The sequence below is a fragment of the Temnothorax curvispinosus genome, unplaced genomic scaffold (genome assembly GCF_003070985.1).
Source record: "Temnothorax curvispinosus isolate PA1 unplaced genomic scaffold, ASM307098v1 QBEX01002901.1, whole genome shotgun sequence".
NCBI lineage: Eukaryota > Metazoa > Arthropoda > Insecta > Hymenoptera > Formicidae > Temnothorax > Temnothorax curvispinosus.
The window spans coordinates 59220-85384 of NW_020212681.1; the positions used below are offsets into that span (position 1 = coordinate 59220).

A 26165-nucleotide genomic window follows, 5' to 3' on the forward strand; every position below is an offset into this window, starting at 1 on the left:
GTGACCGCCCTCTACTCTTTCGACGGTTTCAAACGGGAAGATTGTTCTCTCCCGCTAATTTCTCCATTTATTGTTTACCCCGTCCCACGGCTCCTCTTTGACGTCTTAAACTGCTCTTATCTCGCCGGGTCTTTGTTACTTACGCAAATGATGTATATACTGAGTCACGACGACCGTTCTCTATCGTCACAAACGCCAACGAAGGGAGCCATCGAATCACGAGTGCCTCGAATAGCCTCGAATGTTGCTTCTGCTGCGTTTATCGATTTATTCTTTAGTATGATAATGATCAATTGATCTTTTATATTTGTGATAATTACCATTCGATAAAATTGTTACGCTAAAGAGGATGTCTGGTGCGCGAGAAATGTACCAAACCAGGTTGATTAAATAATTGTTTTATTACTGCAATTGCTTCGACGATACTCTGGATCGTGTAAAATCGCAGAACAAAAGCGCCGTATCCCTTTCTTTACACATAGAGTTCTCTCTCTCTCTCTCTCTCTCTCTCTCTCTCTCTCTCTCTCTCTCTCTCTCTCTCTCTCTCTCGCATGTCTCGCTGAGGAAGATCGGATGTGGAGAATATAGTCGAATTAACCACATACTTATGCTACGTATGCCGAGGTTGAGCCGTACTTAGGATTACGACCCGTATACACTTATGTTTCTTAAACGATATTTCTGGTCTGACGAATGATAGATATATATTTCTCTCGGACGCGACGTTCCAGCCGCGCGTTATAGCCTCCTCTCGCGCGCGAATCCCGATATATCGCTCCACGTTACTTTCATCGTGTTTCCTCCGTCATCCTCCGCGGTCCTTCCGTCCGTTTAATTATACACGACAATTTGTAATGCTAATTCACAATTATACACTATGTACAATCGTCGTGCGCCCGCCGCCGTTCCGACCTACTTTACGGTAATGTTGTATTGCTATATCTCCGACTTATATACGATATACGGGGTTCTAAACACTGTGCACACATGCGAGCGAAACGTGTGTGTGGATTGCGCGGAAATTCGGGACGCACTGTTGTGTGCCGCACTCGATTGACAGAGATAAGCCGATGATGATACGCGATACGTTTTCCTGGATCGCGAGAACGTGTAGAGACGTATACACTAATTAGCACGTACTTTTAAAGGTGTCGGCACCGCGGATTCTCCAGCGTAGTCGATCGCGAACTAGCGCAACCGGCAGCCGACACATTAAACACGCAGAAGTCTGAGACTGTTGTAATGAATCACGTGAATCACGGTCATCGTCCAGCAAGTTAAAATGGAGTAAAGTTCGACGTTCGACCTTGCGCCCGATCTAGGGGGTTCTTGGGCGAGACGCTGGTTGCTGGCGGCGAGAGTGGCAATCTCGATGGTCTTGAGAGGTTGGTCATCAGCGATTCCCGGTAGTGTCGACTGACAGATCAGAGTCAGGCTGCCGCCGGAGAAGTGATGCCGTTCCAGGCGCATTGTCAGGCCCAACCGCGTCGCGGAGAGCAGCCTTCCGTCTATGTTGCCACCTCCCCGCAAGTCTTTGGTTAAGGCTCTGTTCACCTAGAATCAGTTACAGAGCTTAAAACTGTAATTTACGGAGACCGTATATTTTAACTTTAATGGCGGTAGGATTTATGCTGTAGCCGCGTGTTTCCGAAATACCTAATAATTAAAAAAGATTGCAAAGGAAGATTCTAATTTCGGTCTTCGATTGTAAATTTAATCGAGTCTCTTGAAGGAAATGGTGACAGCTCTAAAACGTCGTTTGTTATATCAATTTTGTCTGATTTTTATTGTACAGCATATTTTTTGTCAGCGTAGCAATCCCGTTGCGCGAGTTTATTCTCGAGGAATTAATTTGTGGCTCGTAGCTCTCTGTATTTATTGAGACTTGAACATGCGGCCGGTTAGCGGGCGAAATAAAAATGCCCATGCGAACTGGCCTCGCTTGACAAATTGTCGTTGAATAAACCGAGTAGTACCTTCTCGCGAATGACGTGCGCAGCGTAGCATTGAATAATGGGAGTTATGTGGTTCCTAGTTCACCATACTCGCTTAACAGCCCGCGGAAGCGAGCTTTGGATTACGTTGCGCGATTAATTACGAAATTTTCGCTCGTTTCGTGTTCTGCCGACGATATAGGATGCCCTAAAATGGCCTAAAAGTAGCTAAATAATATTTCAGGGATAAATATTCCGGTCGATCTTAATAAAAATGTATTAATAAGTTTTTTAAGTTATCAAAGTCAAATTCAAGCTAAAAAAACTGAAAATCTGCATTTGATTAACAATTGTTTTTAGAATAAAACAGCTATTCCTTGTCCAACACAATCGATTTCAATGCGCGAGCGGAAGTTTAAGGACGTTCTCTCGTCCTTATATATACTAGAGAAAATCGATTTTCTTAGGATTTTTTTGAAACTGTGAATATACGTTAATTTAGGTGTGCTTTATGCGTGGTATAAATTTCAGTATCTCTTCCGGTATAAAAAATCAAGATACTGAGCCTCAAAGTTTCAACTTTTACTAATGAAAAGGTTTTCCAGGCCAAACGATAAGAGATACAAGGTTGGCCAAGAGGACCAAAGTTTCTCCTCTCGTCGAGTTCTATAAGGAAAAAATGCCAAAACTAAAAAAAATTAAATTAAAAAAAATTTTTTTTTTGAAACTTTGAGGCTCAGTATTTTTATTTTTTATACCGGAAGAGGTACTGAAATTTATACCACGCATAAAGCACACCTAAATTAACGTATATTCACAGTTTCAAGAAAATCCTAAGAAAATCGATTTTCTCTAGTATAAGGACGAAAGAACGTCTTTAAAAACGTGCCTCATATACATATACGATATACAATCTTGGAAGATTGTCTTCGATCGTCTCTTTGAATTCATGTGACCCCACGAAAATTTAACTGAAACCCTCGCTCGACGAATATATCATCGACTCACCTCTTTATCGTTCAAAATGAACGTTAAAACTGCCGGAGGGTAACTCAAGCCCGACGTGCACTCCGCTTGGAGGATCTCGCCGACTTCGTAAGAAGGTCGCACCCCCTCGAGTACCGGAGCACTTTTAGGCGGCACAGCCACGCTCATGTTCGCCTCTCTGTAATCTGTCTCAAAACTCGGCGCTTCGGATGACACCTCGCAGCCATAAGACCCCGCCAACTCGACTTTACCTGTGATATCAAGACAAAGAAAACAGATATAAGCTTAAAAAAGGCGAAAAAAAAAACTTTTTTTTATTTTATGAATATATCTGAATAAGCGATGCTAAAACGCGATTCTTTTGAAGACCCATCAGAGAACCGATTATTTATCAACTTTAGATTATTAACTTCGACTTTACTAAACTGATGAGATATCATTAATATCTGAGATAAATCTAAGATAAATCATTGAACTTTCGACATTAACTTTAATTCTACAATAGTCTACATCTCGAAATTACATTCTGCTACAAAAATGATTGAAATTGTACAGGAGAGATTTATTTTTTACACGAGAGATATATAACAGTGGATGTGCTCTTGTAATTCTCGCTTGTCGCGCACCTTTGCGGGTGTTCGGGCCCAGAAGTGTCACTTGTTTGTGGTCACTCTGGCTGAGGTCGATGTACAACCCGCTGATATTTTGAGGTCGCTTGGGCGTCAGTGATCTCGGCATGTATCTGAAGATCTCCTGGCCGTCTTTATTCCACGTTACCGAATACAGATCCTTACCGCCGAGATCGTATTCGCACTTGAGTATCACCCTCTCCCATCTTGGATCGGCGATACTGGGCACCTCTAGTTTTCGTATCTCCAATCCGGCAACACCTGTGCAACAAAAAGCACGAACAATTTTTTTACATTTCTGTACGTTTAAATATATACTATTGTAATAGCATAAACAGAGAGTGCGCTATAATAATATTAAGCGTCGTTAGGATATAAATAATATTAAATAGTATTGAATTAATTTAAGCTGCAAATCTTCTCTCAAAAACAAATGTATTTATATCTAAATAAAAGTAAATTTTGCTAATAGGATTTAATAACTAGATTAATATTGAAATGCAATACTGATATGATAATAAAATTGTCCTGATTTATTTCTTTGTATTATCTTACGCTGAAATAAATCCCAGAATTTAATTCACTTACTCTGTACGATGATACAATGGAACATAATTCAAATAATTTAATTGGCTGGTAATTATAAAAAATTAATCCGACGTTGAAATCTCCACTCCCGAAAGATCTCGGAAAATATAGTTATTAGTGGAAAATTTTCGATCCCCGCAAATGGAAATCTCAGCGGAAAATGGCTCCGCGATAGTTGACATGCGCGCATTAATTTATTTAGCGTGCATCCGCAGAGCGATCGGGACAAATACAGCGGTAATTAAAAATATTCGATCAACCGAACGCAATTGAGTACGCCAAAGCGGCCTGAAATTTAAAGTGGTCGTGAGAGCCAATTATTATCGTGCAAACCTCTTCAGAATGCAAACAAAAAATTCATCCGCAGCCATTCTCTCGTCGATAATGTATATGCGGTTTACAAAGGTTGCGGGAAAATTTTGTGCACTAAATAATACATGATGTGATAACAACATACGTCATCATTCTATGTAATCGAAACTTTGATGACAAAAAGAGCTATAAATGCCATTTTCCGAGAGACATTAATCCAAAAGTATCTTTTACTGTATCTCATCCCAAAATGAGGGTGTTGCGAACAAAATGACAGTTGTTCGCTAAAGTAGCTTTTCCTACGATTTTTTTGGCACTTGCAGTTTGAGGTAAAATTCACGATTATTTCGAAATAGTTATACTGTTACATTTATGCTGAGCGAAAACTCACTCGCAAAGAAGTAGATACAGGCTCGAAGTTATTTTCTCTTGTGACCTCGTTCAAGATTCATTATTAAGCTATCCATTATATCGTGTCACAATTCCGTTATGGATTGCTAATATATTATTTACTATTTGTGTCCCACGTGTATTGATAACGTATTTATTTTTCTTTCGGTTTGTTGTTTGAAAAATTATAGGACAGTTTTGCTTTCATATCATGAAATATAACTATAGCAAATAAAACTATACATATAACAATATATGTATAATAACAATATAAAATATAAGAAGTTATTCCATTTTTTGTACACCATTTATTTAAAGACAACGGTCACAACGACGTTAACAAAACGGGAGATTAGAAGAAAAAAATCATCGGGGATAGTTATTTTCTTTCTTCTCACGTGCGTCAACACATACGCAGAACACGTAGTTACATAGCATTTATTGATTTATTTTGAGAGTACCCCTATTTTGATAACACTCAATTTTATGGCACATCGATGTTTTACATCGTTTCGAATATTGCTACGTATTTTTCTGTTAAACACACACACAAGCCGGAACACAAAACCAATATACGTCGAAATTTTATGTTCAACGATGTTTTACACTTATAAACGCGCAGTCCTTATGACACGTCCAATCTTTATACGATAGCTCCTCCCTAATAGCTTTCATTAATTTACGTTTTCATTAATGGACGTTGACAGTCCCGTTTCTTCACGTGTATACGGCGCGACTGTGTTTTTCTTCTCAGCCGAGAGTTCCTGTCTGGTTAACAAGTGGTTTCGCGGCGGTTTGACTATTCGCTTCGCAGAACAATAACGAGCCCTTTTAAATAATTTGTCGGCTTTTCAGGGCTTTGTGTTACAGTAAGCAGTAGTTAACCGAGAACACAATAGAGCCACGCGGACCCCTTTGACCCCGTGCCTGTTAGTCCGCAGGGCTGACGAGCACGGCTGGTTTCGGAGTGCAAACTCTAGGACAAAACCGCGGTACCTTGCTTCTTTCCCGCGCGTGCCTCTGATACGAAATATTCGTCTCACATTGAGTAAAGTATATTGTACGGTATTGGGATACGAATGCTTCCCCGACGTGCTTTACATTCTAAAGACGTAAATATTGAACAGCGTGTCGAATGCGCAAATGCGTGGAATTGCGAGTACGTTAACGGCAAACAAGTAAACTGACATGATACGATCAAATTTAGCATGTTCCTAAAATCGTTAATTTATTATTTATACAATTAAAAGGGTTGTTTAAAATGATCATTAATTTTAGACCGATTGTTTTTGTTACAGGGTAGGATGATGATCTGGACTGAGACGATCGACTGGTGATCCAGCATTGGCTAATTCGGATATTGTCGTATAGTCTGTCGGCTAACTTGCGTGTTTTGAAGGTACGATATCACGGCGCACAATCGAGCGGTCCGCCAGTCCTTTCTCTCGAGCCTCTGTTTTTCTGTTTGCGAACACGCGGGCTTCTCTCGCGAGCCAATTAAACCAGCAATTAGCTTAATAAATTAGCGATTTAATTAATATGCCACGCGACAGGACGGACGGACGGACAGACCCGGCTCTCAAGACAATAGCGAGCGAGGCCATTTTCGAGGTCGACGTACCGTCGAGGGCCGTCCACTAGTGTACCCTGATTAAAGACTCCCACGCGTATCGGGGAATCCCGAAGGATCAGAGCGGTGGGATTCCTTTGAAGTTCGAGGATTGATTCGCCTTGTCGCGGGTTCGAATACGACGAATACGAACAGGACACGGGGCTTCCTTATTCGCCGCGCTGCTGATCAAATGCAAAGCCGATACTTTGAATTTTATTCCACGCCGTATATCCGGCAAGGGTCTAATTTTACCTTTCTCCAACTCTTTCTCTCTCTCTCTCTCTCTCTCTCTCTCTCTTTTTCTCTCTCATCCTTTTGCAATGATTTTGATCACACACTGATTATTCGAGAAAGATCATTTCACCGTTATAATTTACTCAATTTACTCAATTTTTATTGCTAATATTTTGTTTTACAATAACTTCATATATCCCTTTATATTGTTTTAATAAATTTTATGAAAATCGGGTTTTATTCCATTCCGCGCGTTTATCGCTTTATACAATACGTCGCAAATTTCCAAATATTGCATGGCAAAACTAAAAGGGGGCATCAGTGATTTATTATGAATAATTTATGATCGGCATGCCATTTATTTTCCGTTTGATATTATTTCTCAGTATGCGCGCCTTCTCGCCCGCAGCTGTGCTGTGTGCGAGCTTACAATTCAGGCTTACGGGCGCAACAGCTTCCGATGCATTGAACGCGGCCAAGTTTTTCTTATTCATTGCACGGTTGATCAAATGCAAAGCCGATACCTCGAGTTTCATTCCATTCCGCGCGTTTTACACCGCGGCGAATAAAAAGTTTCGACTATTCATCGTCCCCTCGTTTCTTCGCTCTTTGTAAGTAACGGTGAAAATCGTATCTGTCCTTTTTATGTCTTAGCGTAGCTCATTGACAGCGTTATGCAAACTTTTCATAAAGAATATATTTTAAAGAATAACAGCCGGAGAAAGGATAGGCGGATGTAAATCCGGTATGGTAAATCGATATATACAAAAGAAAGAGTAAAGGTACATTATGTTACACGGTTATATGATTCTTTAATAATACGATTCTTTAATAATAACAATTCCAATATAAGTCTGAAATTCATATTTTCTCTCGTGATATTCGATAATATCGCGATATTCCGTGTGTCGAAAATAAATAGTTCGGCGTAACATAACCGGTGCATTAGTCACGGCAGGCGCGTTATTGTTTGCCCTTTGTACCTTTCGTTTTTCTCTGGCCACGGGACACCGGCTGCGTTTCTGGCTGTCGCGAGCAACAGTTTCCGGCGCGCGGTGTACACACAAGGTTTCCGATTCGCGCGACAAACTATACCCGCGCCGCGTTAATCGCGTTATTTGCCCACTAATTAAGCACGCGCGATAAATTTGGCGCCCAGGCGGCGGCGGGAGGTGGCGTGTTTATTTGTATGTCGTCGCACGTCCACACATCGATACGCTTTGCTCGTGATTCTTTTTTACAGTCCGCCGGGCGGGGAGTAACCGGAGTAACTAACGATCGCAGTTGAATGTATTTGTACTCGATTTCTCTCTTTCTCTCTCTCTCCCCCCCCCCCTCTCTCTCCTTCTGTTTTCCTTTTCCAAAGATGTGTCATTGCAGTATCGAGAGTTTGCGGAATACATTTCTAGTTAAAGGCCGGGACTTATGTGCGCATCGCGATTTATGAAAACCCTCCGGGGCGCGCCGCGTTTCACCCTATCTATGGCACAGTAAAACGTTCAATTTTGGGAAATTTCTTGCGGGATGTTAACAGCAGGTGCAGCCGTTGCGAGTTAATTCGGGCTCTCCCGCTTTGTTCGGTTTGAAACGATTCGTTACAGCAGAAACTATTTATTTGCGTGAGAGTTGAAATAGCAGTAAATTTTTTGCGCTCGTAATTCGAGTTCTCATTCTTTCGTAACGAGATTATTGACCCTGTTAAGTCCTAAGATATGTCACTCCTTTTGAATCATTGCTTAAATTCTTAGCTTTTAGAATAATTTATTGCTGCAAACATTATTTGCATGAATTACACATACGAAATAAAATTTATTAAATATTTCTTATATCATTGTATACATTTTTTAGTTTGATAGTTAGATAGAATATTAAAACGAATATAAATTGGTTGAATAAAAAATTTGCATAAATATATACGGCGCGGAAACAAAACTGCGATACGAGTTGCCGTTAATTGCTTGCATTTAATTTCGATTGTTCATTTATTCATGAAAATCGATCGTTCGTCGTACCTTTAATTAGCACTGTACAATCAAGGAAAGAACGGCGATATGAAATTTAAAAACAACACGTTGCAATTACCTGTTCCATCATTACATCGCAATTAGTAATCCCTTTCAAATAATCTTCTTTTGTATTCGTATTAAACATAAACATGTTTGATACTTAAAAATGTAGCAGCAGTTATTATTTTTTTATCAGCACATGCATATGCATATTATTTTGATAGAAGAAACATACATTACAACTTATATCCAAAATTGCCATGTAATATTAAGCATAAAGGAAAGTGCAAGAAAATAAATATTTGTCGAACAAGATATAGAACTATGATTTCGTGTATATAGCTCGCGCGCGTTTCTGAAGATATTAAAATCCTCGCTACTTAACACAGCAATATAGGTAGTCTTCTTGAAGGGAGGCGAGGAGGGAAGGGCTGATTAACACGAATTGCTCGAAAATTCAAGAGCGGCTGTGGGAAGACTGCTGGACCATTTTACGAGATGTGGGCGGGTCGGGAAGTCAAATGACCAGTAACCAGCGCGAGTTCTTCGCCGCCGCGCCGGAGCAGAGACGTCCGCTTCGTCGTCGAGCGTTGTGCTTAAGTGACTCATACACATCACACGCACACACACATCCAACACTTTGCTCACGCGAGTAACGCTCCTTTCCGCACGCACACACACACACACGCGCGCGCGCGCGACGCATTTAATAGTGCTCCCACGCAGCGCGCACTCTCGCAATCAGTTTGGGTAATCTTAAACGTCGGGGCTGGCTTTATCGCATATGCATATTCACTACCGACGCGATAAGCGTGTATATTAAAGCTTCCAGGCCACTCCTACGGGCAAAATGACTACCCGCGACTACACAAAACTATCATGTGTTACACGATACGCTCATGTAATAAACGCGATGATTTCGTCAAACGTATGTAGTTGCCTCGAGATTTGGGAAAGATAAATAATCGACAGATTTTAGAAAAATTCGAATATATCATTTACATATTCCAGCATTTTCATACATTATCTTAATTTTCGACCGTTATGCGCTACGGACGCTTCTCCTCCTCGTTAAAGGAGAATTATATCTCGGCCATCCTTTCGATGGCGACCGTGTTTGAGCTGCGAGCGTTACGAAGAACATGCGGATGCAGTTAACGGCGTAATTGGCCGTTTTAATTGGTCGTATTAATTGTTTACTGGCGGTTGCTACGCCATCGAACGCGTCGCGAGACCGACGACGTGCACCTTCCTTCCTCGAGTGCGCGCAATTCTCCTCGTAATAATTATCGCATCGCGAACGCGCTTATATGTACACTCGCGTAATTCACTCGCCGCCGCTCGTGACCGAGCGCCGCGCACGCATGCACGCACACGCATTTCACTTCAGATCGTACACGCGCGCGAACGGACATCGTAGTAGACGGGACATGTGCCATGCGGCCGCAATTGGCTGAAATTAGTGACGACATTGTTCAGTTTACTCACCGTCCCCGCAATTGCCCCCTTTAATAGCTGAGCAGGCACGTTTCTTTACGACGCACTCGTTCCACAATGCGCGGACCGTCGTCAGCCGGGAGAGAAATGGAGTGTCTTATTGATGTTCATCAAAAAGCGCTGCGATTCGAATAACGTTCGAGTACCGCTTAGCATTTTCTTTACGAACGCTCGAGAGCACTTCTGGATAGCCCGAAAGACGTATTATTTACGAACTTGGCGATTGAAGGCTATACTGTTATTTGAAAGGAACAATATATTATAAACCTTTAACAGCACAATCAAATTCTCCCCGGTCCTCTTAAAAAATGTATAACTTTATTATATTGATATACACATAAATTCATAAACATATCTAATTATTACACATTTTGCTATACATGTATATTTACAGTATAAATGATATATGTGCATATCTTAAAATGCAAAACTATTTATATAATCATGTTTATTAATACTCGTCTCGTATTTCTATATAAAATGTCTCCTGTTTCACGCGGGAGTTACTATAGTTACCACTACACAATATGACATAATCGATCGATGATGATCGCTTGAAGATCTTTGTGGAACGAGCCAATTAATTGATGTACATGTATGTATGCGTGTAATCAGTTCCGATGAAACCGTTTTATCAAGAAATGAAGTGTGACGCGAGGAGACCGCGGCAAATGGACACCTCGCTAAGTAATCGCTAAGTACTCAAACGAGGACCGTTCGTCGCTAAGTACCGTACTAACATCGTTTCCAATTGAACAAGTAATAACCGAGCGGAATCTGCGTACGGCGGAAATTGATTGCTCGTTCAGAAGTGAAATCAGATAAATTTCGCTCGCTAGGTAAACAAAATCGAAACCTGGATACCTGGCAAATTCTATCAAAAGATCGCCATTAATCATCCACTACTTAACAACTCTCGCGGTAAAAAAAAAAGTTTAGAAAACACAGAGGGAAGAAAGTTATGAAGAAAATTATTATAAAAAATCTGACGATACGTATTTTCATGTTCAGCGTTAATTGATTGTCATTCTTCACGGAAGGAGCCACGTCGATAGTGATCGATATATCCAAAAGGAGAAGTCGTCTGTATAAGCCGTGAGATATTGCAGTGTTCGTCGACACGAAAAACGTGAGCAGGATTTAATTTGGGACTATAACGACGGCGATAAGCAGGAGAGAAGAGAGAGTGAGAGAGAGGTGGCGGTCCGATAATTGCTTCTCAAAGCCGGACCATTCTACGTCGCTCTCGCTCTCGCTCTCGCTCTCCTCGGACCACGGTATTCTAGCCACGGGCTATGCATTAATTCGGGAACGATCCCGCGGGAGGAGTAAGGAATGTCGTTATAGCCGACTCGGGCCACTGCCGTCGTTGTGTGCCATCGTTGCACCGTTCCTCCAAGTTCGGATAATTGCTTACGAATTTACCCGGCGCGGGCGTGCGCGCGCGCGCCGACCCCATGTAGGTTTTCTTGCCCGGCCACTGTCGCTGTGATACTGACAGCGCGTGGTGTGGTTACTGTTACGGTCACTACTCTCTCTCTCTCGTGTTGCAGCTGCGCCGGCCAAGCGGCGATGCAGGTGCACGGAGGAGTCCCGGTGTCCCCCGGGGCGCGGACGGTCGGTCCGAGGGACGCCGCAGCCGAGGAGAGACCTTTGTCGTCCTCCGTGTAAATTAACCATCGGATGCAGATCGGCGGGACGGTATTTATGGTGTCTCTTACCGCAAACCGACCGCGATAGTATTAAGGTATGATCCGCATACCTCCCTTTACCAATCAGATCAAAGACAAGGTTGATATTCGAACAACGATGCCGAGAGAACTCACGAATATACAAATACATATTCTCTATAATTTTCGTATTTCTTTCATATATTTTTCTATTAATTTAAAATCAATTTTAAAATATTTAAGTACAATAATTTTTGTTGTATGTTATTTTGATTTAGCTATTATAATTTAAGTATATATAGTTTTTTGACGTATTTTGGATTTGATCTATATACTTACCATTTTTAAAGCAAGTTAAATATTGGTGAATTTAAAATCGTCTCGTTTAACAAGCGACGTCTCTGCATTAACTTTAATGCTTTGACGTAATGTATTTTAAATGGAATGTTACGGACACAACGTCGCCGGTTGGAAAGTTAAATAAAAATTGATACCCGAGCAAACGGCGAATCAACTTGCATAAATGATACCGAGATACGCGACGGACTCGGAAAAAGAGGGCAAACTTTGATGTTATTTCGTCTATTATGCGAGCTCAATGATCCCCGCCATTCTCGCAAATTTCTCCTCTGCAGCTGCACCGACGCGATGCAGATGCAAGTATAGCGTTTGAGCAAGAAACGCAATACGGCATTACGTGTACCAGCGCGTCATTGTGTTGTCTACTACCGCGTAAAGTAAACAGCAACGGGGGACAGAAGTAAAGCAAATTTACGGTAATGAAACTGCAGTAAAGTAAGTTGCAAGCAAAAGGAAACGTAATTAAATCTGTCTAATTAATCTTTCGGTCGTGGTCCCCACACGACGACTCCTGTAATCCGTATCCTGCTCCGCGCGCGCCCCATCTTTCTTCAAAGGCATTTCAAATGACGACTATCTCGCCCGCGTTTGTTCCGCGTATTTGATTAAGAAGATTCGAGAGCGAGCTGCTCCCACGTTCCAATTTGCCGCCCGAATAAAATGAGAGAACACCGACACTGCTAACTTAATATTGTTCGCGATTGTTTTCTTATTAAACGATTTACTTCTTGTTAAACGGGAGTGCTTTGTGATACAGCGCGATAAGTATTCAATCGTGAAAATAGCTCGCAATTTCTTCGCCGAGGTAAAGTGTCGCCGGCAGATAATGTAGATTTTAAACAAAGGAACATTGCGACGAGAAACTCGAAGCGCGGGCGGTTTTGAATTTCATTCGAGGGTTTTTCTTTCGAAATGATTTTTCTCACATTTATATACGGTCCTTTTGAAATCATCGTCGCTGTGCTGTGCTTCGAACGTTGCGCACTCCTCTGGATGCGGATCCCGGAGGGGCGCGCAATTGTGGCGCATCAGACTGCGGAATGACAATGTGGGCGGAGGGTAGTAATCACGACAATAGAGGAATAACCGTATCCGCTGTTGCCTAGTTTCATATAACGAGATTGCCGATGATAGCAATCGCGGTTGCGGCGAAAGGAGAGGGGTAACGCACCGGGGCCCTTTTGAGCCCCCCTAATTAATGCTGGCGCGCGCGCGCACGCCCGCGGAACTCTCAATTGGACTGAGCTTGATGCTCTCGAAATATGACTAGGTATTCGTAATATCGTGCATGTCAAACTTTAGGCGCGCGAAACAGAGGCCGTCGCCGTTCGTTCGTTACGCCAACTTTCGTGCAATTTGTTTATTATTGTCGCAACGAAACTATAAGCTCTCTCTCGTTAATCTGCATAGTTAATAAGAAGCTATCGCACGAACAGCCGCGTACTTGTTACATTTAGATTCTCCGCTGCGTTTTAATACGCATCTTGAGCAATTACAAGTTACTTATTTTACACTTCTTACAATATCCTTCTGGCATTGAATATTCAGATCACGCCTCCGCAATGAAACAACATTGTATAATGAAAGATAAAGTCTCAACTAATCCCTAAGGAAGCAATTTATACATATAAAGTTTAATTTTAATTAATTTTAATTTGAATTCTATTCAAAGTATAGTCCTTTGTTTTCATATATATTAACATTTGGTGTGCTTTCTCATATATTCTAAGTATTTCTATAATCATTTTCATTATCATGCAGAATTATCTCTTTCCAGAAGAAAATAGTTACAGCATATATGTGTAACAGTTAAAAATATAATAGATTTTATTTTTGGAGGCAGCAATGCGCGCGAGATGGCGAAGGGCGATAACCGTCGAGCTATCGTAGGTTTCGCGCAACACGTTCGTCAATTGCGCTTATCTCTCTCGCAAGCGCGGCTCTCGCGGCATGCAGACCGTGATTTTTAATTGCGCCTCCTATCGCGGCTTTTTGTCCCGCCAGCCTTTTCTCCCTTTCGTGACGACGGTGCTCGACATCGGCACGATAATAAAGTCCCATCGGGACGGCGAGGTATACACAATTAGCGCGCTTGTGACATCGTCCGTTGTCTCTGGATTGCCAGCGAGTGCCCAGGCGGACACACCGCGCCGTGTGCCGCGCCGTGTGCCGCGCCGGCCATACCGCATTACCATTCAAATTCGCAACGAGAGGAAACTCCGCCGCGATTGTTCCATAATTCGTTTCGTGCGGTCGGCGCGGCGCGCGGAAATTCCATCCAGCGCGCGATATAATATTTGCTTTCTCTCTCTATTCTTCCCTCCCATGTTCCTCTCATTGTGTTTCTCGCGCTCAGAAAGTCCCTACATATTTTTCTACGTTTTCCCTTTAATTCCTCGCATGTCGCATGTGTGTTCTCTCTAATTGCGTGGGACACAATCCGTCCGGGCGAGAGCTTCACGGGCGCGCGTATGCGAGGAGTTACCTCGAGACTCGATACTCCGGCTCTATGTTTACTATAGCAGATAATAACGAGGTAAGCGGGGGGCTTTAACCCCTCCTCGTTACGTGCTGGATCGCAATTATAATTTTATTGCGGCGGAAACGCGGCTTACCGAGCCCCTTCTTGGCCGGCTAATCTCCCCTTTCCTTTTCTCTTTTCTACCTTTTGTGTAAATGACGCGTTCCAACACGACACGACGACAACGACGACGACAACGACGACGACGACAACGACGACGACGACGATGACGATGCAACGTCGACCGTCGCACGTTCGCATTTGATGTTCGATCGTGGTGAGAGAGCTTCCGTTATCGGACACCGAGTGCTGTCCTATACGAACGTTTTCGTCGCGACGCTTTCGAAAAGCATCGTTAACGGCTCCGATCCGGGTCAAATGCTTCTCGCTCCGTGTGCCATATACACGCGCGCGCGCGCGCGTGCTGCAAGCAACGCGTAGAAATCCGCAAACGCGTGTTTCTCGCGTATCGCGAGCGCGTTTGAGCGAAAGCTCTCGTTGGCCGTCGACCGCAACGCGCACTCGAAATGTAATGCATAGATGTGTTCGCGCGCGCACACGTTTGGCGTGCGTTTGTATGGCGTGCATCCGCGCGTGTACGTGTGTGGTGTGTGTGCTTGCGTGCGCGCGCGCATTCGCACGCGCCCGCGGGCACGCTTGTAATTCGATTATTAATTTAATAATCAATCATCGACCGGGTACCAAATCGCATTAGCGACGCCCGGCTGAATCACGCGGATCGCCCGGATGCCCGCAAAATGGTGAGAAAAAGCTATGCGCGCTTTTTTTCATATCTCTCGCATGAAATCAGATGCGACGCGACATGCGTGTATGACATTTGTCGATTCGGGAATCAAACAATTTTCGAATGGGCAGAATCAAGCGAGATGTGCGTGTTTCAGAATCTGCGGTCCCTAAAATTTAAAAAATTGGAGCCAGAGCCTGATGGCGTGGATTGTTGGTATCAAGGGTCTACGATAATCAAAGTTCTGCGATAGTCGACCAAACTAAACTAACTATTTATTTAATAATGAATTCGATATGTTATATCTATTGTTATATTGATAAATTAATGAAACCAGACGGTAGAGTAAATTTATCATACAGTGTATTTGAGATACAAAACATACACTATTGATTTGTAGTGTGAAATTATACTCAATTCGAGTCACTTTTAATCATTCCTATAGGTCGCTGCTCCTACTCACTATGTTATTAATTTAAAAAGATGATTTAACTAAATCAATGGAGTTAAAATAATATTGTGTTTTGTGTTAATAAATTTTGACATGCACATATGATACTCAAAAGTAAATGTTATTTAACTCACACAAGGTATATTGATTTAAATTTTAGCCTTTAATATTTAACAATGTATCTTCCAAAACGCAAAGCGATATTAATCTTCCAATGCCCTCGTTCAGCAAACGACGTTAGCACTCTTTAGAGTACGGCGTTGTTTTTTCAAATCAACACAGTTCTTAAGCCCATATCACCCTACGGATTAGGATTGAGATTGGATTGAAATTTAATTAATCATTATAAAGAAAACTAATCTCAAGTTTAGTGAACTTTGCTCCGATATGAGCGTTCGCCTCATACGAGGACAATGGAAGGTTAAGCTGTATTTTCTGAGGTGTTGGGCTAACAATAAGATGAAACACCGCAGGGGTCTGCAATCACGTTGCGTCTGAAACTTCATGGATCTTCAGCACGCCGCGAAACGTCCACGTGACGGGGATTGTTTTTCCCCGTCGATTATATCGTTCGTGAGGCGGATGTGCCGAAATGCAGTGGCCATGCATACGGCAGGATGCATGCCCGATCGGACGCGGAGGGGGAGCTTTTAAGCGAACGCGCGAGATCGACAGCCGAAAGTGGTGCTCCAACGTGCCGGGCCCGCGCGTATCGTCGCCTCTCATTTTCCTATTGTTTCTGCGAGCGACGTCGAGCACGCGGCCGAATAATAAATGCGATCTTCTCCTCTCGCTCGCTCTCCGTGTCCGGGTCGTGGAAAACTCAGTTTTGTGGACATGGACAATGGCGATCGAATGTACGGACCAAAACGGAATTACTTCTCCCTTCCTCTCTTTCTCTCTCGTGCGTTGTCAATTACGCGTCGCGCCGCTGCCGCAGCTAGGTCGAAAGAGTGAAAGAGAGGACCCGTCGTCTCTTCCGTACGCGATTTTTTCCCCCGCGCTCTTATTGTTCTGTCTCGATTATGCTCGAGAAAGCCACTCGATTAACGTCATCACGGGCACGCGATTATGACACGAGTCGCGAAGCTTCATTAACGTGTCGGCGGACCTCTCTACATCGCGGATCGAGCTTCGAGTGTTTCGTTATGCCCCGCGCAATAATACGAGACCGCTTTCAGGAAATCATCCGTTAAAATCTTGTGGGGAAATTCTGCGTTGAAGCGTAGAGAGCTCGCGCCTTCCATCACGTAAACAGGATAGAGATGAACGGGGTATTATTTTACAATTTATTTTACGACTAATAATTTATTTCATTAAAATATGTATCATCACGATTTTAGAAACTTATCAGCACTGAGAATTAAAATACTCCCAAGCGAGTTTCTACGCGAGTTATACTTACGTTCGTACTTACGTTCGCGTTCTCTCTTCACTTGATTCGGAATTGATTCGCGGCAGGATATATACGGGGTTCAAGGGGAGACGCGGACGACGTAACGCAAAGTACACTCATCTCGATTACTCCAATTGCCGCGGCTCACGAAACGCCATGGTGCGTGCATCGTCGTGCGCTTATAGCTCAATGGGAGACAAGCGGCGTGAGAGAACGATGATCGATAGGCCGTTCACGGCGACATGGCCGATTACGGTAATTAAGTGCGGAAACAAATATGAAATTAATACTTGCGCTTGTCCGTCACGAAACGGTCCCACGGCGCTATTAACCGCACGCGACGCAATGTGCATATGCATGTGCATATGCGTGTGCATGTGTACGCACAATATACCGACCGATAATCGCGGGTATCGGTTTGCGCACCTTTATTATGGGTGCCATTGTTAATTGCGGCCATTGTCGAGTGGTCAGGTATATTCCGACGTTCGCGAAGTTAATGCCCCATATTTTCGATCGGGTGCGCATCACGGAGAGATAGACGCCATCACCGGGACTGAAGAGAGAGAGAGAGAGAGAGAGAGAGAGAGTGGGATGAGGAGGGGGGAGGGGGTAGGGACGAGACAGAGGGAAAGTACGCTATTGTGCGTGCCGATTGAATCGAGTCGCTCCGCATTGTCAATTCCGACCGAGCGCGACTCGTTTACTTCGAAACTAACGGTTGTACACGACGCCGTTTAAAAACCGCTTTCACCAGTTTCACCGGAGCGAGATCCGCGTGCACGAGTGATGTCTGATTTTTTTTTTCTAGATTCTTGACATATGATATCCGTTATGGCGAATGCGTTGTCGGCGGATAAAACGCGCGAGTCTCAAACGAGCAGTAAGATCTTTAAGCACATATGAATACATATATGTCATGTCTTCCAAAATGACGCAGGTGCATGACTACACGATTGCCGGTATGCGGCTGCGGTTTGAAGTGAATTATATACATGTACTCTCGAGACCCGACGATCTTAATACGTTGATTGTCAAATACTTGTTAATTTCTAATTGGCGTGGTCTGTCTAGACGTGAACGCCAGCTGTTCGCCGATTCGATTTATAAAAGGGAAAATAATAATTTGATTGCAAGTTTTGATGAAGAATGAATATAATTAAGTAATATATTAACCTTTTGAAGCATATATGATATTTGATGTCTTTTGAAAAAAATATATTTCTTTTACTCTGATTTCTTTAAAATATCATATTTAAGCGGTTTTGAGTCGCCGATTCCGAATCTGTAATAAAAATTTCAAAATTCACAATGTTGAGTCAATAATAGTGGCGCAAAGACCGAGCAATTTTTGTTGTATAAAAAATGTACTATAGTAAAAAATTTCGTCTGTACGTGATATACCTACTAAAATTAAGTATTCGGAGGTTTTTGGGGTTACTGAAAATTTTCAAATTATTAAAATATAAGATAGCGGAAACTGAAATTGCAAAAAGTCAAATTTACACCATAAATTGATATCTAAGATTTTATTGAGTTGCTGATTTTGAATATGAAATAAAAATACAAAAATTCAAAATGGTATATTTAACATAGCGGATCAAAGTTGCAAAAAATAAATTGAAAATTAGTTTTAAAAAATTGCAAATTAATGCAAAATCTGATTCCAAATTTGTGATCAGCGACCTCGAAACCCTCTGCATACCAAGTTTCAACGAATTCGTATGTAAAGAAAAATATATGCTTTAAAGGGTTAAAATAGCATTGATATAAGTGGCATTAGGTATAAAGTCACCTAATTGTAAAGTGGCAGTCGTCTGCCACTTTACAATAAGCTGTGTCTTCTCGATGCGCGAGCGAGAGTTTTAAGCGAGTTTCGGGAGTTTCCCGAGATCGTGTAAGTCCTCGACGGTGAGCTCTTCCGAATTAATCGTCGGCGCGAGATTGGATTTGCCGTTCGCTGTACCGGGAGCGGGGGGAGGATTATTTCAGGAGCAGACCAGAATCATCGCCCTGGCGGGATTGCACGAGGGGGAGGGGTCCTCCGGCAGGTACTTCGACGACGCGCGGTCTGGAACGCGGCGAAACCATCTGTCTTATTGCCGATGCGCGCCATTCCCTAATCCGTCCTCTCACGTCCTTTACCCCTTGCGTGTTTACGTATGAAAATGACGCACTCCGGCGTGATGGGCTCGGGTGTATATTCTGCTTCCTAACACGCGCCCCGGCTACACCGAAACGAGGGTCCGACCGACTCCGCGCGCACGCGGGAATGACCTACATTATGCGCGCCCCCGTTAGCACGCCGTGTTATTATCCCTTCCCCCATTCGAAAGGCCATCTTGCGAGATCATTAATCTCGCGTACCTACAGAAGCTGCCATTAAGGGGAATTATTTGAGAAGTGCATTATTTTACGGACGATACTTACAAAGGGGAGTTCTTAGACTCGAAGCTCATCTATATGTGCACCGGCGAATTATTAATTTTCTGAAGATCGATAATTCGCTGACCTCCGGGCGCGGGATAAAGAAACGCTTAAGAAAGGCACTGTCTAAAATAACATATATGCATGTGTTTGAATACGAGGCGCGAATAAATCGCGAAGAGAATAGAACGGATGAAACAGCGGGTTTTTCGAGCCCGGGACTTTCTTCCCCGAGCCAGACAACTGTACATTATACATGAAACATGTCGTTCGCTATTTTGGAAGTGGATTGATTAATGAAGAAGTTCCTCTCGCAATCTATTTAATATGCGCATTTATTCGGTAAGTTTCTTTTATGATCAATCGCGATCTATAATTCGAATCCGCGCGGTCTGAACGGTACGACGTTCGCTCGTGGTTGTAAATGTAAGAGATGCGCTTTGTAGACGTGACTATAAAATACAAAAGTTATATGCGCTCTCAAGACTTTATGTGAAACGCAAGCTGACACGTGTTATTCCCTGTGTGTCCCTCACCATGGTGTCTGTAATATTTGTGCACTTACGTACGTACGTACGTACGCCGTTCACGGAATGTTATTAAGCATGATAATAATTCGACTGGAATACCGCAAACCCTTCGTAGCGACCGATCTTAGCGGGGCGATAAGAGCGAATTAATTCCCTTGATGCTAGCTTCGCTAGAACGATCCTACTCGCACGTCACGCATACAGCAGTTCACATCCCTCCTCATCTGTTCGCAGGAAACTACAAGAAGCCGTTGGGCTTTATTCTAGCTTCTGTTATTGCGGCACAATTTTGCGCGTAAAATTTCGCAAGCCAATATGGCCCCAATTCCGCCTCTGACCGCATTAAAGAAGTACCTGAAATCGATATTTCTAAAAATTTTACACAGCAACTTTCTAACTGAGCGAAATATTTAACGTTGAAATTTAGGACGGCCTGATGGCGAGCTGAGCCGTACATCAAATGTAAAATAAATAGTAAAATCTTTGGCCTCGGGTGCATTTTAATCTTAAGACGATTAATGCTACAAATAACACGTCGCGAAATTTTCGCTCGGCATAAATTAAAGCGCGCGCGAGATTCTTTTTTCAACCATTTCCGCCGTGTACCGGTTATCTTTAATATATTTAATCTGCGTTTCGCGTATATTATAGGACCGTGTATATTACAGTCTGTTCAACGCGCCGATGAAACAACTTTTGCCATTTGCCATCGTGATTCTCTCGGTAGCGCGTTCGCGTCGATGGAGTCACTTGTACTCTAATCCGCGGGCATGAGTTCGAATCTCGCTCGCTAATACCGCCAAAGAGGCGCAGCCGGATGAGGCTATCGGCGGACCACTCTTGAAAATACTGCGAATAGGTGGATATCACAATCAAATGTAGCTACAGTTAGCAGGTATTACCAGTAATCTCGCGTGACTGCCCCCTTTTCATGCTCGCTGCGTATTATCCTGCAAAACGGTAGCGCGCCGTTTCGCAGCCCATCAATTCGTTCGATAATAAGTTTTAATCAACGTATTAGCAGTTTAATTGTTAACTACTTTATAAAAGCGCACTTTTGTCGCGGCATCTTTTAAAAATACACGCAATATTTATCGCTGGATTGATTATGCAATATGATTATGTAAAACCCCGATTTGCGATAAAGTCGACGAGATTAATTTATCGATCGATTATTGGCTTTTATTATTCCTTCATTCATTTGTGTATATATTTCATAAATATTATACTTATACTGATAATATTATATCACACTGTTTTTCATACAGTTTGTATAATTTCTGTCATTTTAGAGATAGATAACACCATGTATCAGCTTTTGTTCACGGACCGAGGGAACGTCTTTCGTCGACGGAACTTAACCGACCGGCGGTAGAAGGGGCGATTTCACGAATGACATAGCGAGTCAACCAATAGTAAAATTTTAATGAAACCTGGCCTAAAGTCCGCCCCGCTTTCTCGACAAACACCGACAAACGCGACGTTCGGCTGTGGACGTCTGAGATTACGCGTCTGAGCGCGATATTCTAATGGACGGCAGGCAGCCGGCCTTTCTCGTGCATTTAGCCGAATGGGTTAAAACTGCGGTTATTTGCAGTGCACTTCGATCGAATTGGCTGCCGTTTGCATAATCTCCTTCCGTTGCCCGCCGCCGCGTCGCATTCGTCCACATCCGTACGCCTTTTCTTTCTACCGGATCTCCTCTCTTTCTCTCTCTCTTTCTTTTCCCGGTCTTTTCCTCCTTTCCCGAGCGCTTTTCTTTTTCCCATCCGGTCGGTACCTTCCATCCACGAAAACGATCGCGTTTCTTTGTTCGAAGCAAGCAGGAAATTTAGGTTCCACTACGATCGTGCTTGATTTATATCCGTCGATCGATCGAGTCTCACGACAAACGGATTCGTTCGCCTCGCGCGCTTGCCTCGAGGGAAGCTTGATCACGGTAGTCGCGGTCAGCGCGCGCGGAGCGAACGAATCGTCTCAATTACGATTTCTTGTCGGGATCGGATTTTCTCTGCAGGTCGGGACTGCGTTTACGCGAGCCCGTCGACCGCGACGTCGACCTCCGACGGTGACACGGAGGGACTACGTGCCGGTGCGCGTTCTTAGGAGAAAACAAATGACACACCATGATCGCCCTGAGTTTTGCACATAACCGATTTGAATAAATTTTCACACAGCCGTAAAAATTGCCCGGTCTTGTCTCTGACACACACTGAAATTGCGAGATTGTTTCCACAGCGTGGAATAAAAATATTTGTTTCGAGAAATTTATACGGGCGTCCTCGGTCCGACATATTTTTCTTGAGGAGAGATCTCGCGACGTAAAATAATCTCGGAAACTTAAGTATCGTTTCTTCAGTATATGAGATCCTCCGATCAAAAGGGACGCCGTGAAGCGTAATTTACGTTTAAAAGATCACGTATAAAATTATCATACTGTAATCACAGATTTTCGCGTGAAACGTGACGTGTGTGTGTGTGTGTGTGTGTGTGTGTGTGTGTGTGTGTGTAGATTTAACGAAAATTTATGGCTCAACGTAAAATCATTTCGCATTAATGTTATGAATAGCGCAGAGCGCGGCACAAAGCAATAACGGTTAATGTCCGTAATAATTGTTCGCTGCATATTATTAATACAACTTAATTACCGGTAAGCAATCTGCGGTATATATATCTGCGACAATTCCAGTCACCCGGATGGAATGTGTAATAGTACTGAATTTTCGGTGTTACGAGCCCGAGTCGCTTTGCACGTGAGTTACATCGGTTACGCTAAGTTTGTCGCGTTACGCGGGACGACACCGAGTTCTTGTTAAATTGCTCGTCTTTCGCTTACGCGATCCTGATATATATATAGTGTATCATTTACACAGAGGCGTAAATATGCACATGTACAATGTATTTCATTGTATATCGTTCAAAGTGAAAATTTCCCGCCGGGCGTTCGCTTTAAACGTCGCTGAATATTTATGATCCCAATCTCTTTTCAGCCTACGGTAAAACGAGGTTTACCGCCATAATAGCGATGGGGTGTGCGTGGCGTATCCGCGATGACTTTAATAACTAGTTACCGGATTAATTGCGTCACTTTGTCACCGTTAATTTACCTATTAAGCACTTATCGGTGGAATGACGTATCACGGGCGCGCGGCACAATTATTCATTATGCTAATTGCGCGCAGCTCTGCCGTAGATAAATCTTACTCGCTCTTTTCGATCGTGTAAATGTCATCATCGTGACGTTTATATCGGTACGGAAAAGGAAGCTGTTCCGCAGCTATTCGAAACTCCTCGTTGTATAATTTAAAAGTGAGATCTCGAGGGTGCTACGACACAGTCGGATTTATATATATTTCAAAAAATTCAGAAAATCTCACTTGGGAGGATTAAAAATACGCTGCGATCAAAGGGCAGCATGTAAATCGCAGTCGGTCTTAAAATAGCGAGGAAAAAAAATAAATTATGCAACGAGAAGGGAGACGGGAGGAGAGGGGAGAGAGAGAGATGTTCTGGCGAGATTAAAGCTGCCTTACCTGTCGTCAGAGTAGAGCAGAATAGCGCTGACAGTAGTACGAGCTGCATTTTAGTCAGACACTTGCCGCACCTGGAGCACGATTCGTCGCCGAGCAAAGTGGCGCTCCACTTCTTCCCCGTCTGCACCCTCGAGTACTTCATCGTTCACTTGACATTTGCGCGCGGGGTGGGGTCAGAGGTCAGATGGGGGGAGGATAATCGCGGCCGTTTGTACCGTTTGTCGAGAAAAAGAATGAGAGTTATACCGCAGAATTTGCGCCGTCCGGGAATTTCCGCTTAATCGAGTCTGCCGCAGACTCGTATTAACGAACGCGCTCTTCCTCGTTCTTCAGCGGATTCGACGACGCTACGTGTTCCTCGCTTCCGAGGGAAGATCGTCGGCATCGATATTCGATGCTTTAGAAACAGTCGAGCGCCGTCCGCATTTGAATGTTGATTTCGATCGTAACCGGAAAGCGGAATTCCTGCGCGTTCGCCGCCGATTTGTCCTCGCCCTCAACGTCTCTCCCTGCACGCTTTTCGATTCTCGCCAGAAGATTCTTCTCGTTGCTTTTTAAGAAGAACCGGAATACCGATCACGCGCGCGAAAAAAATTCTACCCTGCGTTCGGATTTAATGGAACGCGTGGAATTTCTCGACGTTCCCGTCGTGATTTACCTCCGCGTCCCGATGTCGTTTTTCTAATCTCTGCTCTTTCGGAAGATCGTAAGGATCGATAGAAGTACCACTTGCGAATTAAATCAAAATTGAATTATCACGTTCCCGTGGTTTATTTGTTCAACCTGGAAATTTTCTCGATTCCACGCGAGCAGAAACGTTTCTCGACACCGTGTTTTTTCGTGGAAGCCACACCGGGCAATAAGCGCACCTTAGCCGTCGTACATCCGCGCGAAAGTAGTTTCGCTATTACTCCGGCTTACTTCGGTCATTCCGCAGAGGTCCTCTCGGGCTTAACGATCCTCCTTTTATCGTCAGTTGTTAGACGGCGGGGCGCGCTATTTCCGCTGTAAACGTTGTCCCGTAATGTTTTTCGTCTCCCGCAACTTCCCTCGGGCGCTTTCGCGAACTTTTTACGCGAAGGCTCGGCGTCTCTTCCGTTTTCTCTTTTTTTCTCTCTCTCTTTCTTCTTTTTTACACGCTCGACGTTGCCCAGGTGCGCGCCGCGCTACCGAGTACACGTATATATTTCCCCGTCAAACGGATATCACTCCCTCACGAAGCTGGTCCCTCGTTCCCTCGTTCGCGCTGCGAAACGACCCTCCTTCGCAAACGCGCGCATTAACGCCGCTCCCTCCGAGCCTCGCTAATTAACGCGCGGAATGAACGTCGATGCGTCTCGAGAAGTCCAGGCTTCGCATCGGATTCCTTCGCACGAGATTGGATAAGTGTGCTCGAAATGGAAACGAACAAGTTTCGCTCTCTCTCTTTTTCTCTCTTTCTCTTTCTCACCGGTGACTCCTCATCGTTGATTAACCGGCGTCTCCGTCGACCGCGGTTCGTTAGTAATGTCAAAGCGAAAGCCTTCGCGGTAGAGCGGCGCGAAATACCTCGTTGTAAATTTCATCCGGCTACCGGCCGGATCACTCTCGCGTCCTCCGGATCCTCTTTTATCCTCTTTCCGTTATTTCTCTGTCGCGTGACGAGAGAGAGAGAGAGAGGGGGGGGGACAAATCGTCAGTGATCAGTGAGCGTGAATTTTTGTTCGCGTTTATTTCGCAGCTCAATGAATTCCTCGCGATTTTTTCCACCGCCGCGATCCCTTTTTCTCCGCGGATCGGAAAAAAATTCCCCCTGACGTTTGCAGATTCTCGCGGAATCGAGTCCCGGACGCGAAACACGGCGATGCACCCACGTGATACTTTCGTTCCCTGGCCACGTGCTGCGATCGCGATTGTCGCACCTTTTTATTTTCTCCCGCTGCGATGTACTCTCGTCACGAAGTACGCGGCTTCTTTCATCGATTATCGTTCTAATTCACATATTTCTCAGATTCGTCAGTCGTCACTGTATCCTTTTTCACCAATGGTTCCTCACGCGTATCCTCTTGAGCGCACTATCCACTCTCGAACACACGCTTCACCGATTTCGCTGGCGATTGCAATCGAATCTCTCGGCTTAATGAACAATCCCGCGAAAGTTATATATCACTGTTAATGCACGTTTTTTGTAATTGTTTTTTTTAAGTTAAAGAAAAAAGAAGTCACGACGTTCAGCGAGCGTCACTCCTCTCCGCGCCACATTTGAGAGGAAGTCAGTTTCCGCGAAACATGCGTGATACCGTGGATTCGCGGCAACGAGCGACCGGCTTCGTTGTTACAGGTTACCCCGAGAACCTTTACCAT

The 26165-nt window shown here is 43.7% G+C and overlaps 1 protein-coding gene across 1 annotated transcript; it reads right to left on the minus strand.

Moving 5' to 3' along the window:
• Positions 1-382: 382 nt before the first annotated feature.
• Positions 383-26165, minus strand: LOC112452043. The gene is made up of 4 exons (XM_025012048.1): positions 23823-26165; positions 3548-3811; positions 2943-3172; positions 383-1554 (listed from the first exon to the last, which is right to left on the minus strand). Exons 1-4 carry the CDS (start codon positions 23962-23964, stop codon positions 1213-1215), a joined length of 978 nt encoding a protein of 325 aa, XP_024867816.1. The 5' UTR covers positions 23965-26165; the 3' UTR covers positions 383-1212.

What these genes read in the sequence shown, in the direction of transcription:
- LOC112452043 (XM_025012048.1), bottom strand. Translation starts at nt 23,964, where the DNA reads ATGAAGTACTCGAGGGTGCAGACGGGGAAGAAGTGGAGCGCCACTTTG. An exon ending in CTGCTCTACTCTGACGACAG is followed by an intron (nt 3,812 to 23,822) that starts GTAAGGCAGCTT and finishes TTTGTTGCACAG; the next exon opens with GTGTTGCCGGATTGGAGATA. An exon ending in GGGCCCGAACACCCGCAAAG is followed by an intron (nt 3,173 to 3,547) that starts GTGCGCGACAAG and finishes TTGATATCACAG; the next exon opens with GTAAAGTCGAGTTGGCGGGG.